We start from the raw sequence: 18966 nt of genomic DNA, 5'->3' as shown, positions 1-18966 counted from the left end.
ATAAATGGAAAAATCTTCAATGATACTCTAGGAAATGTACCAGCATACAGAAAGGATAATATATCATGATCAAGTGGGATACCTTACCACCATGGAAGGATAGCTCAATGTATGTAAATCAGAAAATGTGATAGCTCTCATCCACAGAATGAAGGATAATGTATACCATCATATAATTAGATACAGAATAAAGCCTTTAAAATTAAAAATAGCTTCAGACTTACAATTTTTAACAGATTAGGTGTACAAGTGATGGAACTCAATAGAATAAAGGCCACATTTGAGACACCAAGTGACATCATGCTACACATAAAATTTCAAAGCTTTTCTTCTAACTTAAGGACCAAGACAAAGGCTCCCCTGTGACTACTTATATTCATCAAAGCTAGAAGTCCTTGTCAGAATAATTAGAAAACAAAAGGAAATTTTAAATGTATAAATCAGAGAGAAACAAGTTAAAATATTTCTCAACTGTATGCAGATGACATGATCTTGTACATAGAAAACCCTAAAAACTGTATGAGAAGATAATAGAACTAGAATTTAGGAAAGGTATAAGGTACAAAACCAAGAACAAATGTCTTATGTTCCTGCACACTCTCAACAGCGTGTCTTCATGACTCTGGGAAATATGTGGTCTGTTTCAGAAGAAAGTGAGGGAAGAAAATGTGAACTGGTTAAACATCCATGAGATGACAACCTAATGAAACAAGAATCCATCTACATCACAAATGATAGACACAAGTCTCACAAGTGAGCATACAGAATAAACTCCACAAAGGAGGCTGTGCAGCAGCTACATGTCAAGCACTAAACTCTCCTGAAGGACGATGAACCAGGAGCTCTGTCTGTGTCTCTATAGTTCATGCTTCTGGCTCCCAGGGACCCACACAGAAACTCATCTCTCCCCCATCACTTGGACCACTGGCTCTAGATCAGGGGTCCTCATACTACGGCCCGCGGGCCACATGCAAATACAAATATTATATTTGTTCCCATTTTGTTTTTTTACTTCAAAATAAGATATGTGCAGTGTGCATAGGAATTTGTTCAGTTTTTTTTTTTTTAACTATAGTCTGGCCCTCCCATGGTCTGAGGGACAGTGAACTGGCCCGCTGTTTAAAAAGTTTGAGAACCCCTGCTCTAGTAATCTGTTCTCAACCTGTGGGTCGTGACCCCTTTGGGGGTCAAACGACCCTTTCACAGGGATTGCCTAAGACCATCAGAAAACACATGTATAATGACATATTGTTTTTGTGATAAATCACTATGCTTTAATTATGTTCAATTTGTAACAATGAAATTGGGGGTCACCACAACATGAGGAACTGTATTAAAAGGTTGCAGCATTAGGAATGTTGAGAACCACTGCTCTAGGTGAACGCTTTGGTCTTAGTTTATCCTCTGATCACTTTGTAGGGAAAATAGTGTCAGATGGAACTTCCTGTGTCCTGAACATGAACCTCCTGCACTTTTACTTCTTTCTTGCATTATGAGGGTTGTTTTCTCTTGGATTCAATACTGGTGACTACAAAAGGCATCTCTCATTTTAAATCTTCTCACTTCTTTTCATGAAAATTTTATCTCCTGGGTCTTTGTACAGGTCACTTGCAGCAGTTAAATCCAGTGGGGAAGGCACAGGCTCAGATGTGGAAGGTAATTCTTAATAAACAGCACCCTTGGACATGTCAGACTCTAAGACCATGTCCATAATATCAGTGTCTAACTCTAGAGCCCCCTATATAGTAGGAAGACATACAAATAGGGGCCCCTCTGCTCATAAAAATCAGGACAGCTCTGACCCTGCAGCTCTGGGAAAGGAGCCCAGCCCCAGAATCCCCAATGTTCTCATTGCGAGATCAGGACTCAACACAGACCACTCACCATGGAGTTTGGGCTTGGCTGGGTTTTCCTTGTTGCTCTTTTAAGAGGTAATTTATGGAGAATAAGAAACACTGATCATGGAGTGGACTTGAGTGAGAGAAACAGTGGATGGGTTAGAGTTTCCTGACCAGGACATCTTTGTGTTTGCAGGTGTCCAGTGTGAGGTGCAGCTGATAAAGTCTGTGGGAGGCTTGGTGCAGCCTGGGGGGGTCTCTGAGGCTCTCCTGTGCAGCCTCTGGATTCACCTTCAGTAGCTACGGGATGAGCTGGATGCGCCAGGCTCCAGGGAAGGGGCTGGAGTGGGTGGCAGTTATATGGAATGATGGAAGTCAGAAATACTATGCAGACTCTGTGAAGGACCGATTCACAATCTCCAGAGACAACGCCAAGAACACGCTGCATCTTCAAATGAACAGCCTGGGAACCTAAGACATGGCCATATATTTCTGTGTGAGAGACCCAGTGAGGGGAAATCAAAATACAAACCTCCCTGCAGGAGAGGCTGTGACCACCAGGGGGCGGTCAGGGTCCCTGAACACAAGGATCATCCCAGCGGCAGGTGCAGTTGGAGGTTTGGGCTGGTTTCCTGTGTGGTTTCCTCTTCATGTCAGTTTCCCTCAGGGAAACTTTCTGGATTCCTGACTCTGCTCTTACCTCTGAAGTCTCTGAGATAAAAATTCTGTTGTAAAGAGAAACAACTTTCTCACATGGACAATAAACAGTGAGTCTCTTTCAAATACTCTTTTGCCCAAATGACAATTAATGATCAAATCTGCTGATCCACGTCCCCTAAATCTAACCAGAGACTCTGATTACTAAACAGTGCAGCTCACCTGAATTCTGGACAGAGGCCAAAAAAGGTATGTGATCCTAAAGTTAGAGAAGAAGGACCCCGGTGGTGCTGGGTATTGAATTGTCATCAAGCTAATAGCTCAGAGAGTAGGTGACACCAGGCAGAGGAAGAGGGACCCACAGCAGCTTGGTGCAGATGTCCAGGCTGAAGACAAATACACACACCAAGGGACATGGAGTGTTTATTTTGCACATTGTTGAAATCTATGGGAGGCACAGGAAAGGCTCTTTAGGAAGTCAGACCTGCTTTGATGGAGCCAGGAAAGGAGACTGTCCCAGAGATTTTATTTTGTTAAACTGGTGGGAGAGGGGGAAGGAATTCTTCCTACAGAGCCTTGTGTGGTTTCAACCTCTTATTAACATCTGGATACGATACCCAATGTTCCTTTTCAGAGTTCCATACGAGGCCAAGTGAGAAGAGGCAGAAAGGAGCCATCAATTTACTGACATCAAATGGAAAAGAAAATAAAGTGTGGCTACATATTTTACTTAACAATTATAAAAATTGAGCAACGTTTGAAATAAAAGCTCATTATATGTGTACAACACCAATGTCTACTATAACTGAGAACATTAATTATAAATAGGCAAACGATGATGATAATGGTGGTGGTGGTGGTGATGATGACCATAGAATTGTACAGGGGTTATGGTCCATTGTCTTGGGTGGGATCTCCCCTCTATCCAAGGCCATCAGCTGCTTGCAAGGCCTTGTATTAAATTTTAGGTGAGACTGCTGTCATTTCAATTTCCAATGACATCAAGAGAGGAGAGGCCTGCTTTTATTATTTTCTAAAAAGCCACTGTGTGTGGATAACCACCATGTTTACAGAATATGAGAACGATTATAAGTAAGCAAATTATACTGATGCTGCTGCTGCTGCTGACGATGATCATGATGATGATGGTGAAGACAATGAACTGAGACAGGGGTCTCGGTCCAATGAAATGAAGGCTCCTCACACAGACACACCATCACTATGGCTCCTCCAGGGAGGGGTGTCAACTCTTCAATGTAAGTGTTGAGAGATTTCATAAATGGCATCCAAAATTTGCAGGCATCAGTGATTCATGGTGAGACCATGTGAGTAATGATACAAAGGTGTCCAAGTGGGACTCTCTGGGACCTGGGAAGGTGTCACCTTCTAGAACAGAGACACTGTGAGAATGTGCATGTAGGAAACAGGGATCCCCTTCCCACCAGTTTGCAATAACACGTTCCTTATTTATCTTAATCTTTAACGTTTCTATTTCTAACGAACTCCTGCATATCATTATTCCGGTATTTCCTATGATAATACAAGCTGTCTCTATCATGCCCTGCACTGACTTCTGAACCTTCACTGGAAGAGGCTTTAAACCTGTATATCCGGTAACTCTCTGTTCATGAACATCAGGCACATTTCTGTCATGTGACTCAAAACATTCCAACTTCCTCCCCTCACCCAGTTCCACAGTCACGTCCAGATTTATGGGTAATTTCCCAGCAGTGCTCCCCTCTGGTACCAGAACCTGCTCCAGTCCCTGGGGCTGGGCTGCTGTAGCCAATCCATATGGGCAGTTGAGGCTCAGCATTTTCTGGGGAGTTATTTTTAAAATCATCCCAAACAGGTCCCAATAAAGAAAATATTGTTAAATTAGCCTTGGTTAAATGTAAAAAACATTTGTCCCATCAAAGATTCCATTGTGCAAATAAAAAGACAAACATCAACATAAAGAATGTATTTCCAAATCATATGTCTGATGGGAGAATGTACGCATTATACATTAAGGTTGTTATATGTTTGTGGGAGAGCCCAGAACCTTCTGACCACAGTGACCCTCCATGGGAAGGGCAGAGGAGGTTGGGAGTGAGGGGTTCCTCTCAGGGCTGATGTTTCCTTTCCTGTTAGAAATTATATGGTAGGAATTCTCTTTACTAACCTCCCTCTGAACCTAACATCACTGAAAACACTAGACTGAGAAAACAAATCAATCTCCTTCCATCATCATTTCAACATGTGAATGATTCTACTTTTATTTCTTGTCTTTTATCCATTTAAAACCATGACTTCTTCTGATATAACTAGTTTGGGGTCTCTGCAATAATCCATGGGTTTGCATAAAGGAAGTGTTTGTACAGGAAGGTGTAGAAAAAGTCACAAAATTTCCAGAATCAGTGCAATTCTTCTAACATCAGGACCAATATCAAACACCACCAGTGACTACTTCTAATTGAACAAAACTGGAAGTCCTTGTCAGAATAATTTGGCAATCAAAAGAAATAAAAAGTTCTTAAATCAAACCTAGCCAGTTTGGCTCACTGGATAGAGCATCGACCTGGGGACTGAAGGGTCCCAGGTTCAATTCTGGTCAGGGGCGTGTACCTTGGATGTGGGCACGTCCCCAGTGGTGACTGTGCAGGAGGCAGCTGATCGATGCTTCTCTCTCATCGATGTTTCTAGCTCTCTATCCTTCTCCCTTCCTCTCTGTAAAAAACCAAAATAATATATTAAAAAAAGTTCTTAAATCAGAAAGGAGCCTATGAAATAGCTCTCTTTAACTCCATGGATATGACATGATCTTATATATAAAAAACCTTGAAGACTTCACAAGAAAACTGATAGAACTGGAAAGTGAACTCAGGAAAGATATAAGATACAAAAGCAACAGACACAAATGGCTTGTGCCCCTGCACACTCTCAACAAAGTGTCTTCATGACTCTAGGAAATATGTGGGGCTGTTTCAGAGGAAAGTGAGGGAATAAAACTTGAACTTGCTAAACAACGAGATGACAACCTAATAAAAAAATAACCATGCACATGTGTGTTCCTCGGTCTTGGTTCATACCCCAGTTATGTTCCCAGGTAGCTTTCTCCCCAGTAAGGCACTGAGTCAGGTGAAGTTTCCAGTTGATCCCCATCATGTAGGAACATGGTCACATTGGTCCCAAGGGGCACATGCAGACATCAGGTTTCCAATCACAAGATTTTCATGACCTAAACTTAATTACCCCCTACTCTTTACTTGCATCTTCACTACCAAATCCTAGTTCTGACTGTCACCTACATTGCCAATGATAGAAACAGGTCTCACAAGTAACTCTAGAAAATGAAACAAAAATGAGAGCAGTGCAGCTGCTGCACATCCAGCACCAAACACCCCTGAAGGAATACAACCCAGGAGCTCTGTCTGTGTCTCTATAGCTCATGCCTGGTTCCCAGGGACCCATACAGATGCTCCTCTCTCCTCCCAATACTTGGCCTACTGGCTCTGGGCTCACACTCTGGTCTTAGTTTATCCTCTGATCACTCTGTAGCGAAAATAGTGTCTCCTGAACATGAACCTCCTACACTTTTACTTCTTTCTCAGGTTGTGAGAGTTGATTTCCCTTGATTGTCATTACTGGTGACTGTCAAAGGCATCTGTCATTTTAAACCTTCTCCCTTTATTGTTATGAAAATTTTCTCTTCAGGGTCTTTGTACAGGTCTCCTGCAGCAGTGGGGTCCACAGGGGAGGGCATAGGCCAGATGTCAGGTTCACTGTTAACATGTGCACACTTGGTCAAGTTCTATATGTAGTTAAGATTTAGTATTTATTTATTGAAATGTTATCACAACCACAGTCCTCCACCAGGACACTCTCACCTGCATGAATGAACTGCTCTCCCTGTAGGACTCCAACCCCTGAGCTCCCTATATAGCAGGAGGACATGCAAATAGGACCCCTTCTGCTCATAAAAGCCAGCCCAGCCCTGACCCTGCAGCTCTGGGACAGGAGCCCAGCCCCGGGATCCACAGGTGTTCCCATTCCCTTATCTGGACTGAACACAGACCAGTCACCATGGGGTTGGGGCTCAGCTGGGTTTTCCTTGTTTCTATTTTGAGAGGTAATTTATGGAGAATGAGAAACACTGAGTATTGTGAGTGGATATGAGTGAGAGAAACAATGGATGTGTGAGAGTTTCCTAAAGAGGACATTTCTGTGTTTGCAGGTGTCCAGTGTGAGGTGCAGCTGGTGGAGTCTGGGGGAAGCTTGGTGCTGCCTGGGGGTTCTCTGAGACTCTCCTGTGCAGCCTCTGGATTCACCTTCAGTGACTACTGGATGAGCTGGGCCCGCCAGGCTCCAGGGAAGGGGCTGGAGTGGGTCTCAGACATTAGGAGTGATAGTAGTACCACATACTATGCCGCCTCTGTGAAGGGCCGATTCACCATCTCTAGAGACAACTCCAGGAACACACTGTATCTTCAAATGAATAGCCTGAGAGCCGAGGACAAGGCTCTGTATTACTGTGTGAGACATGCACAGTGACAGAAAGTCAGTGTGAGCCCAGACACAAACCTCCCTGAGGGAGACAGCAGGGCTGGGCTGCAGGGCATGCCCAGGACACCAGGGGGCACCCAGGACCAGCAAACCTAGGTCCCAGCTCAGAAGCTGTCCCTGGAGGGTTGTACAGGCTTCCTATTGGGGTCAATGCTTTCTTCCCTCCTGTTGTGCCTGGGGCAGTTCCTGTTTCCTTCTTTGTGTCTTTAAGTAGATTCCCTGCAGGAAAAAAATGTAGGAAGTGGCTGCGTTTCAGATCTGTGGACTTGCTGGGGTCCAACCCCAGCGGGTCCAGGGGTCCCCAAAGGTGTGGACGGAGTCGGCGAAGAAGGAAGGACACGGAGACAGTGTTCAGTTGATCAGCAGCCTAGCCAGGATCTCTAGCCAGGATCTCCAGCCAAGTTCTGGTCTGGATCTCCAGAGAGGTTCTGCCCAGGTTCTCCAGTCAGGTTCAGTCCAGGCTCTCCAGTCAGGTTCAGTGTCCAGGTTCCAGTCAGGTTCTCCTGCCAATCTCTGTAGTCAGGTTCAGTCCAGGATGACTTGCCATGTTCTCCCGCTAGGCTCTGTCTCTAGGCTCCGAGTAGGTTCTGTCTTCTTGATTCTGTTCTAAGTTCTGTGTTCTGAATTCTGTCTCATGAGTTCTGTGTTCTGAGTTCTGAGTGTTTCTGTCTTGTTACAACTGTATTTATACCAGTTGATTCAATCCTATCAATCTCTATTACAAAGGTTAGGGCGTTTCTTATCTCCATTCCAGGGAGAAAAGATTATGTAGTTTAAGCATGATTGTTCGTAGTTAAAGGGATTAATTACCCGCCTGGCACTTAGTTGAGGGGTTTTATTCCCTCCCTAACTTCAGGGGAAAATCCCTACCTGGGGATTCAACCTTTCTCGGAGAGGTGACCTTGGTTAAAACACAGCGCCAAGAAGGTGAGCAAACATATTAAGAACCGTATGCCATATATGCCAGGTCCCTTGAAACAGCAAGGATGGACCGGCTCCCAGCAAATTCCCCCTTTTTTATTTTTTAAAAGCAAGCATTAAAAAGAAAAACCTCAAATGCTCTCTTATATCCATTTTAAGAGTAGGATTGGCGCTTTCTGCTATTACCTGAGTCCTGATCTATCACCCCAGGGAGAGCTTGCCAATCCTGCACTTTCCCGGGGTGGAAAGGCTGCAGTGGGGTTAAGGATAAGGCTCCTTGGGCCTACCTTCTCCCATGCCTCTACATTTACCTTTCCTTCCTCAGAAAAGCATGGACATACTTCTTGTATAAAACGTTCTGGCTGACTGGGAGTAACCTTAATTCCTCTGCTAACAAGCATATATGTTAAAAGATCAATACGGAGTCTTTTTTCTTTAGACTCAGTATGGCACATCTTCTTAATCTAAAGATCAATACAGAGTCTTCTTTCTTTGGACTCAGTATGGCACATCTTCTCAATCTAAGAATCAATACAGAGTCTTCTTTCTTTGGACTCAGTATGGCACATCTTCTCAATCTAAGTTCTGTACTATCCACCTTCTTACCCTACTTATCCTCTATAGGGGGGTCTGTAGCACCCTGGTGGAGTCCTATCCGTCCTGAGTGTGGGGGTTCTCAATGGGGGGGGCTTACCTATGGGAATCCTGTTCCAGGGGTTCCCAAAGGTGTGGATGGAGTCGGCGAAGACTATCCACCCTCTTCCTATGGTGGAGTCCTATCCATCCCGAGTGTGGAGGTTCTCAATGGGGCGGCTTACCTAAGGGAATCCTGTTCCAGGGGTTCCCAAAGGTGTGGACGGAGTCAGCGAAGACTATCCACCCTCTTCCTATGGTGGAGTCCTATCCGTCCCGAGTGTGGAGGTTCTCAATGGGGCGGCTTACCTAAGGGAATCCTGTTCCAGGGGTTCCCAAAGGTGTGGACGGAGTCGGCGAAGACTATCCACCCTCTTCCTACGGTGGAGTCCGATCCGTCCCGAGTGCGGGGCGCTTACCTAGGGGTCCCTGTTCGGGCGCCATATGCTGGGGTCCAACCCCAGCGGGTCCAGGGGTCCCCAAAGGTGTGGACGGAGTCGGCGAAGAAGGAATGACACGGAGACAGCGTTCAGTTGATCAGCAGCCTAGCCAGGATCTCTAGCCAGGATCTCCAGCCAAGTTCTGGTCTGGATCTCCAGAGAGGTTCTGCCCAGGTTCTCCAGTCAGGTTCAGTCCAGGCTCTCCAGTCAGGTTCAGTGTCCAGGTTCCAGTCAGGTTCTCCTGCCAATCTCTGTAGTCAGGTTCAGTCCAGGATCCCTTGCCATGTTCTCCCGCTAGGCTCTGTCTCTAGGCTCCGAGTAGGTTCTGTCTTCTTGATTCTGTTCTAAGTTCTGTGTTCTGAATTCTGTCTCATGAGTTCTGTGTTCTGAGTTCTGAGTGTTTCTGTCTTGTTACAACTGTATTTATACCAGTTGATTCAATCCTATCAATCTCTATTACAAAGGTTAGGGCGTTTCTTATCTCCATTCCAGGGAGAAAAGATTATGTAGTTTAAGCATGATTGTTCGTAGTTAAAGGGATTAATTACCCGCCTGGCACTTAGTTGAGGGGTTTTATTCCCTCCCTAACTTCAGGGGAAAATCCCTACCTGGGGATTCAACCTTTCTCGGAGAGGTGACCTTGGTTAAAACACAGCGCCAAGAAGGTGAGCAAACATATTAAGAACCGTATGCCATATATGCCAGGTCCCTTGAAACAGCAAGGATGGACCGGCTCCCAGCATGGACTAATCAATCATCTGTGCTCTTCCTGTCACCATATTCCTGATGGTTGTTTTCTGCGTTGATGAGGAAAACATTGTAGGGATGCCTGTTCACCTCACTGAGAGTGATGTGCCCCAGCCACCCACACAGTGATGAGCAGGGATCAGGGATTCCAGGCTCCAAACCTCACCTGAGGATCATCAGCTCCTCGCTATGTCCTGGGAGGAGCCCTTTGGGGCAGTTAGCCACTTGCCTCTCACTGACTTCGATGCGCACATGGTAGTTTAGTATCATACTCTGAGGGCACTGCCACAGTGTGAACCTGGGAAATGAACCCAGCTCTCCGGGTGTCCTGGGATGGAGTCAGGCAGCAGGCCCAGTGATGGGGCCTGTCACAGCCCTGCTGGGCCTTGTTCCCAGTGGGTCTCAGAACATAGTCCTAACACCTGTCCCACTTCCCCTGGAGAATCCACCTGGATCCTGAGAACCTGCTGAAGGAAGAGATGGTCCCCACCCACCTCTGCTGTGCCTCCAGGCTCCACAGATACCACCTATCCTCACCCTCTGTCCTCTACCGCCGCATTCTTCTCACCCCATCAGGCCTGCACAGGATGTACAGTTTGGCTGCCCTCTGCCCTCTCCATCCTGCCCTTGTAGGTTATGGCTTAAATGCAACCCCATGCCATCCCCTCATGCCCATCTTCTATGCCAGGCCCTCCCTGAAACACCAGGGCCAGGGACACTCAGGTGGCATGAAGCCAGCCTCAGCCACCCTGCTGAGCCCACATGTGACGTCAGGCCATGGGGCCCCGCCTGTGTCAGGTGGAGACACAGCTGAAAACTGACCTCAGAGCACCTCCAACAGCTCACACCTGTGCTGAGGGAACCTCAAGGGGGGCCATGAGCTGCAGAGCATCACGATGGACAAGTCCGTGGCCACTGGGGTCAGAGGGCAGTCAGGGAAGTGCTGGTTCTGGTCACTTATAATGTTGTCAGTGTCCCACTGACCAGATCCCAGGTACACAGGGAGCTCTGTGAATCCTAAACATGCAGGAACAGACAGGCCAGCATGGCTCAGTGGCTGAGCATCAACTTATGAATCAGGAGGTCACTGTTTGAATTTCAGTCAGAGCACATGCCCAGGTTGTGGACAACATCCCCAGTGTGGAGTGTACAGGAGGCAGCCAATCAATTATTCTCTCTCATCACTGATGTTTCTACCCCTCTCTCCCTCTCTCTTCCTATCGGATATCAATTAAAAAAAATAAATAAGTAAATGAAAATGTTGCAGGTTTGATTCACAGTATGGGCATAAATGTGAGGTAACTGATCAATATTTCTCTCTCACATCAATGTTTCTTTCTCTCCTTCTCTCTCTCTCCTTTCCTTTCCCTCTAAAAATCAATGAACATATCCTCAGGTGAGGATGAAGGAAATAAGATCCAGCCTGGCTCATGTGGCTTAGCAATTGAGCATCGACCCAGGACTCAAGAAGTCACTGGTTCAATTCCCAGTGAGGGTACATGACCAGGTCGCTGTCTCCATACCCAGTGGGGGCCATACACAAGGCAGCCAATCCATGATTCTCTTTCATGCATGTTTCTATCTCTCTATGCTTATCTATTCCTCTCTCTCTCTCTAAAAGTCAAGAAAATTATATTTTAAAAAATCTATATCTATATCTATATATCTATCAATCACTCCAAGAAGAAGCACATTGATTTTATCCCTAAGGAGTCACTGATTATCCCCACATCCTACTTCCTGACCACCTCCTGCAGCACATCTCCTGCTGTGGAAGAAGAGGTCCCTGGGCACAGTGACCAGGACCCCAAGGAGGGCCTGGTTCTCTGAGGGCACAGTCAGCACCTCCTGCCAGGAGAAGCCCCAGAGACAAGGACCTCCCCTCACCTCTTGCCCTTTGTATGTGCAGGCACCTCCCATATACAAATGCCCACATGGCCACCAGACACACACACAGTTGGCATCCACTTAAATTCAGGGCCTCCTCACCCTTGAGAATACTTGCTGGGAACGAGGACCTCACCTGCAAGAGCATGAATCCCATGTGGTTCTTCCTCTTCCTGACTTCAGCTCCCAGACATGAGTGACTCAGGGCTTAGACGTGAAGAGATGGGGATCCTGCCCAGGACTCACTGTGTTCTCTCTGTCCCAGGTGTCCTGTCTCAGGTGAAGCTGCAGGAGTCTGGCTCAGGACAGGTGAAGCACTCAGAGACACCCCCACCCCCTCACCTGCTCTGTCTCTTTTTACTCCATCAGCAGTGGTTAGTGCTGGAGCTCAATCCGCCAGCCCCCAGGAAGGGGCTGGAATGGATGGTATACATATGTTATGATGGAAACACGTACTACAGCCCCTCCCTCAAGAGCCAAACCTCCATCTCCAGAGACACGTCCAAGAACCAGTTCTCCCTGCAGCTCAGTTTCATGACCACTGAGGACATGGCCGTGTAGTTCTGTGTGAGATACACAGTAAGGGGAAGTCAGTGTGAGCTCAGACACAAACCTCCCTGAGGAAGAGAGCAGGGCTGGGCTGCAGGGGGTGGCAAGAACCAGTAGGGGGCCCTTAGGACTACAGAGAATGAGGACCAGCTCAGGAACTGAACCTGGGGGATATATTCTCTGATGATCTTGTCAGTGGTTTTATTCTTCAGGAATAAACAGCCTCCTCACAGACTCACTGCCTCTCCCCTTTATGCCTTACATTTTCTTTCACCCTCTTGTATTATAAATCAGTGAGTGGAACATAGGAGGCCTTAATGATCCCATTAATTAGGAGTCTTTATTACACTAGTGGGCTTAGAAGAATGGCTTCACAAATTCTGAGCGAAAACATGGAGGAAGCTTTCTCTATTTATATCTTTCTCAGTTCTTAGTCTCCCAAATATGGGGGTTCCAGACCTACTGCAGTCCTTCCAAAGAGTTCTGTGTAAGTTATTTTTCAGGCAGCTTGTAACCTTGAGCACAGCACAACTTAGTAGATAACTAACAGGCACCTGGTAAGGGGGTGGGTAGAAACAGCAGCAGGGTGGCTGTAAGGTCGGACAGCCAAGCTTATCTTCCTCATTATTTAAGCAAGTTAAAAAGTAAAGTTAATTTACAGAATAAGGGACTGTCTAAAAATAAGAGTTGACAGCATAGAACAAGGGATCATTTAGAAACAGCAGAGGATTTTAAACAGTAATTTTACAAAATAGAGATTATTATGCTTCATTCCCCACTGGTTTTATGTATATGAGTCAAATCATTGACTCTTGTGGGTCATTGTTGGGTAGGGGGTTATATTGAACCTTGAGAACCATAAACTTGATAGAATTAATTCTTTGTTGAATAAAGTCAGAAAGTCAGTTTATAAGATCAGGGCCCAGATTGAGGGTCAGGAGTACATGCGAGATTCTTAGCTTTAGTGGGTCTGATGAAGAGTCCTGGATTTTCTATTGTGCTTTAGCTTCCTTGAGTTGTGTATGTTGGAGTCATGCCAGGATTCCATTGACCTTTACTGTTGTGGGGGTGGTCAGGATAATGATATATGGTCCTTTCCAAGAGTCAGTCTCTGGGTGGTAAATTTCTTTATCCAAACAGAGTCACCAGGCGAGAAGGAATGGACTGTATCAGAAGTTGGTACAGGTAGAGCCTCCTCGGACATGCTTCTGGACTGCTCTTTGTGAACTGCAAAGCCTGTAAGCACTTGAGTAAAGATTGGTATGGATTTCAGCTTTTATTTCTTCTCTAAGTTTTGGGAATATGGGATGGAGTCTCTCAAACATAATTTCATGTGGGAAGAACCCCACTTGGCAGGATTACCTTCTGTCCTACGGTTAGTTTGTCTGCTTCCTTGATAAGTATAACAGTGGCCGCTACTGCCCAGAGGCAGGTAGACCACATAGTGTCAAAATTTTTTTGGACAAGTAGGCTACCAGACTTTCCTAGGGGCCAAGACTTTGGGTGAGAACCCCGTTGACTATGCCCCTTGTCCTTTATATGTAGAGGAGGAAAGACTTAGTTACATTTGGTAGCATCAGTTGGCCCATTGTCCTTGCTCTGCTCATGTCTGTCTTAGTGTCTAATATACTATCTCAAGGATCCTGGCTCTGAATTCTTTCAGAGAAAATGGATGTCGGTGGGGACCCTCTGGCTACTTCTATGCTAAAGAGGGACAGAGTGTTCTTTCAGAGCCAAGAGATCCTTGCTGACTGTAAGAGAGACAATGAGGGCTAGTCACAGAAGGAGGTGGGCTTGTGACCTGGCGGAGACAAACTGAATTATAAAATTAAGTATTATTGAGCAATTAGAACAGTAAGAGTTACAACAAATTATCTGGTGGAAGGGAAAGAAAATATTTTAGTTTTAATAACTTCTATTGAAATAGAATTTTTCTCCTTAAAATTACCCTTATGTTTATTAAAAGAGCCAAATTAAGATTTATTTATTTATTATATTCAATTTGACCTGATTGTTTTCATAAACACAACAAGAATGGTAACTGATTACCTTTGCCAGAATTTCATGATTGAATCTTAATGTGCCCCAAAAGACTGGGAAGCCAAGCCATTCAGTTGCCATCAGGCCTGCCTGCAGTATCTGCTGAGTTAGGTGAATTCTGCACCTGTAGCAACTTCACCTGGGCCTGCACCCTAGGCTTTAAGGCCCATCTCAGCAGCCCTCCTACTCATCTTGGCTTAGAGTGTGTGGGGGTTCCGCAGGGACGTGGAGATGCCCTTATTGCTCCCTTTCTACTCTGACCAACCACCAGCGATGGCAGGGTATGGTCCTGACACTCCAGCATTATCTATTTTCAGAGCTACCAAGCAAGATACCAGGCTTTCTCCATGACACTCTTATTGGTTTCAAGTCTTCAGAGTCCAGACAGGACTCTTTAAAACAAGATACTTCAATCAAAAATTTTGGTCAATAAAACTACTATTGGAAACCAGTAATATTGAATCTATGCAAAGAAATTCATTGCCATGATTTGCTTATTAAGTATTGCCAAATTTCGGAGGAATTACATAAGGACAAAAATGCACTGACCTGCTTTAAGATCTTCTGATTTTCCTTGCCAATCCTTTTCATGGACTTTCCAGATTAATATTTTTCCAAATGTATTATAACAAAGTAGTAACTGCATTCAAATGGCAAGAAGAAATTTAAAATGTGTCTATACTCAAATAGACAGTTGTAGCTGTCCCTGTAGTAGGGTCCTCCATACTCTTCCTTAAACCATATATTGTCTCTGAAGGGGAGGGGGTGACATGCCCTCTCAGAACAGACTAAGGAAGTAGCTTCTTTACATGAGTTTTATCCCTTTACAGGGTCTTACATGTCACAGGATCTCTTTTAAGGACTGGTACTCATAGCTTCCCTTTATTCTAAACAGGCCTGCCCCACTTTTCCAAAGTTGAGGTTTGTGCTACCCCTGACATGGGCATGGTCACACAGGTCTACAAGGCAGTATACAGGCTGGTAACGGTCTTTCAATAAGAGAGCATCAGCTCCTAGGTTTCTTTCATAACTGAGACCAAAACCTGGTGAGTATTTTTTCTTGCCCATTTGGGCAACTGCCCTTTACTTCTCTTGGGATTTAATCCTATATAACCCTCTTCTAGGACAGCTAACATATGGCCATAACAATGATGCTTAGGGTGGGAAACTGGACATTTGCCAGTTACTCCTAAAGACTACTAAAGCCTGTAGACCAGTGGTTCTCAACCTTGGCTGCACATTATAATCACCTGGGAATCTTTTTAAAGTCCTGATTTCTGCTGTAGACCAACATAGGTCTATAGTGATTGGTGGCAGCTGAATTCAAATATGCAAGAGAATTAAAGGTTAATACAATACTATTAACATAACGAAAGATAATATTGGCACCATGGCCACCACAGGGAGCCATATCCCTTGCCATTAAACATGACACATGGTAAAGCTATACAAAACACCTCTGAGGGAGGGCGAGTAAAATTCACTGTCAACCCTTTTATGCAAAGTAACTGTCCTTGACTCTCTGGAGTCATGTCCATGGAGAAAGCACCAATTGAGTTCATCATGCAGTTTTCTGCAAGTCACAGTCACGTATTAAATGCCATTGGCTCCTCTTCACTGGTCACACTGGACATCTGCAGGGCTTTGTGCAGGGGACCACCCTTCCTCACTCTAGCTGCAGTCTGTCCAATCTCCCTAGAATGTGTTCTGGCATGGGAGAAAGTTGTTTGCTGTACACGGCAGCTTATCCCCTATACAACTGGGTTTGGACATCTGCCCAGACAGCTATAGCCTATAAGCTTAACATGTAGCCTCAGGTCCTCCTAACCCAACGGGGTCTCAGCCAGTTCCTCAGTCAGACTCTTTCTCTCCCGGAGAATCTCAAAGTCCAGAAGGCTCTCGGTCCAGGGAGAGTGTCTTCCCTTTATCCTCTCCTGTTAACTCTGTTTACCAGTCACAGGGTCTTGCTATCCTTGTTTCTTACTGCCCTTTGGCTTTAAGCTGCCAGCCCAAAGCAGCCAGGGATGTAGCTAGAAACAACTTTGCATATTGCAAAACGCTCCTGTGGCAGTGGTTTTGGTGTCAGGCCTCTGCCTTCCTGCTTGTCCTCTTTCCGGCAGTGACCTTGACTTTTTCTACAGGCTTCTTTGTAAGTAAAAATAGGGCATCTGCTCCCCTCCCCCGCCACCTTAACCAGGTGTCTTGGCCCACCCCTAGACTCTAAGGGATTAAATCTTTCAGCTTCTCTGGGAGACTTCAAAGTACTGGAAGCCCTCCAACTCAAAGGGGATGTCCTTTCTCTATATACTCCTAGTAATGCCTTGCTGTACTAGTAACTGCTATTGAAGTGCTGAAGTTTTAACCCTTTCAGCACATTCGCAACCAGGAAACTTTACCAGCTTTATCGCTGGCTGCTTTTACAGATCCCAGGGCTTACTGCTTGTCTCCCTTTAACCAGCAAACCAAATGCTTAAGTTTTTAAGTTTTTTATTGCATGCTGTGAAACACCTATAATTTACTGGGCAGCAGCTCAGGTGTCAGGTTCTTGGGGGCTGAGTCTTTGTTCTGCCTAGCAATCAGCTCTAAATCACCAGGGCAGCTGCAGACAGCTCTGTCTCTCCTCCACCTGGCTCCTGGAAGCTTTTTTTTTTTTTTTTTTTTTTTTTTTTTTTTTAGTTTTTCCAAGTCACGCCTGCTCCTGTTCTGACTGCTTCTTTTCTGCCTGCTACTGAAACCTTATTCTGTCCATTCTTATCACATATATAACCTTTATAAATTTTATACTTTTAAATTAGTCTTTAAACCTTCTTACTATGTTCTTCAAAAATGCATAACTATGCCTTAGACCAGCCGTGGGCAAACTATGGCCCGCGGGCCAGATCTGGCCCGTTTGAAATGAATAAAACTATTGAAAAAAAAGACCGTACCCTTTTATGTAATGATGTTTACTTTGAATTTATATTAGTTCACACAAACACTCCATCCATGCTTTTGTTCCGGCCCTCCGGTCCAGTTTAAGAACCCACTGTGGCCCTCGAGTCAAAAAGTTTGCCCACCCCTGCCTTAAACCTTCTATTAAGTATTTCCACTTTAATATTCTTTTTTCCTGCTATACCTTTAGCAATTTGTACTGGTCTTTTCTAGTCAGACTAATAAAATATGATATTTTAAAGTTTCTTTGCTGAATATTCTGATGTCCAGTAATCTTATTTTGCTAGGCTCAGAGCCAGAAACCTACTGCTTCTTTTTTTTTCCCTTCAGTTTTTATCTTTCTCTCTCTCCCCCTCCCTTGTTGCATTAACCATTCCCTCCGTCCTTGGCAAGAAGAGATAAAGGGAGCTGTAAATAACAGGTTCTTTATTTAAATCTCCTTGAGATTTTTATGAATGCAACTCTTTTGCAAATGTTAACTTCAGAATTCAATTTTTTTTTCTCTTGCTTCACTTCATGAGTAGTAAACCTGACTGGGTTGCAATCTTTACAAATTTTATACCTTTAAATTAACCTTATAATTTTAAAATTTTAACCCAACCGGGAAAAGCAAATTAAAAGTTCTCTAGCGAGCTGATACTTAAAAAGAAAGATAAGGACAATTCCTAAGGGAAAAAAAAAATTCTTAGCAGCTGCTGGAATGTCATCCTGAAATTTCTGTTACAGTTCAGCCCTACTGGGCTTCCCCCCTAAAGTGAGGCTTACCCCCATCAAATTAAACAGAAAAAACAAAAAACAAATACTCTTATGTTTGCAGCCAGACGGTCTAATCACTCTCAGTTAACAAAAGCACAAAACAATACAAAGTAGCTTTCGCTTAACACAGGCTCTCACACTCTTGCAGCAGACATTCACTCAGAAGTTAAACAGTTAACCTGAACACTGCCTAACTCCCCTAATAGACGTGGGGCCCAACAGAAACAGACGTGGGGCCCTCCCTCAACCCATGCCGCAGGAACAGAATTCTCAACAAAGGTCTCCGTGAGAATCTCACCAGAAAAGTTATGAATGCGTCCAGTCCTTCTCTCGGTACAGGATTACCAGTCATAGGCAGGTAGACAGGAAAGTGAACTTGAAATTCCTTAATCAAATTTACTCACATCTGGAGGTTTTCTGGTGACTCTGAAAGAATGCAGGGGCATGTCAGGTGCCCCCTGTCCCACTGTCTGGACCACGGCAGATATCTCTGGGGCCCTGGAACTTCATCAGGTGGTACCTCCCCTAGAGATCCTCAGGGCCTGGCAATCAGGCCAGGGAGGTCGTCTGCCCTAGGTGCCTGAGACCAAGTGCCAAATAACTACGAGTCTTTATTATGCTAGCGGGCTCAGAGGAGTGGCTTCACAAATTCTGAGCAAAAGCATGGAGGAAGCTTTCTCTATTTATATCTTTCTCAGTTCTTTGTCTCCCAAATATGGGTGTTCTGGACCTTCTGCGGTCCTTCCAAAGAGCTCTGTGTAAGTTATTTTGCAGACAGCTTCTAAGCTTTGGGTGCAGCATAATTTAGTAGATAACTAACAGGCACCTGGTAAGGGGGTGGGTAGAAACAGCAGCAGGGTGGCTGTAAGGTCAGACAGCCAAGCTTATCTTACTCATTATTTAAGCAAGTTAAAAAGTAAAGTTAATTTACAGAATAAGGGATTCTCTAAAAAATTACAGAGTTGACTACATAGAACGAGGGATCATTTAGAAACAGCAGAAAATAGTAATTTTACAAAATA

The 18966-nt window shown here is 44.8% G+C and overlaps 1 gene segment (V, D, J or C); it reads left to right on the top strand.

Annotated features, from left to right (window-relative positions):
* Positions 1-12229, top strand: part of LOC132222663 (Ig heavy chain V region 1B43-like) — a 150306-nt gene extending 138077 nt beyond the window's left edge. Inside the window, 1 exon segment of the V gene segment in view lies at positions 11934-12229. Coding sequence covers positions 11934-12229 — 296 coding nt within the window.
* Positions 12230-18966: the final 6737 nt, after the last annotated feature.

Source organism: Myotis daubentonii, chromosome 20, assembly GCF_963259705.1.
Source record: "Myotis daubentonii chromosome 20, mMyoDau2.1, whole genome shotgun sequence".
NCBI lineage: Eukaryota > Metazoa > Chordata > Mammalia > Chiroptera > Vespertilionidae > Myotis > Myotis daubentonii.
Note: the sequence above shows the minus strand (reverse complement) of the source record. Positions and strands in the feature narration are given on the sequence as shown.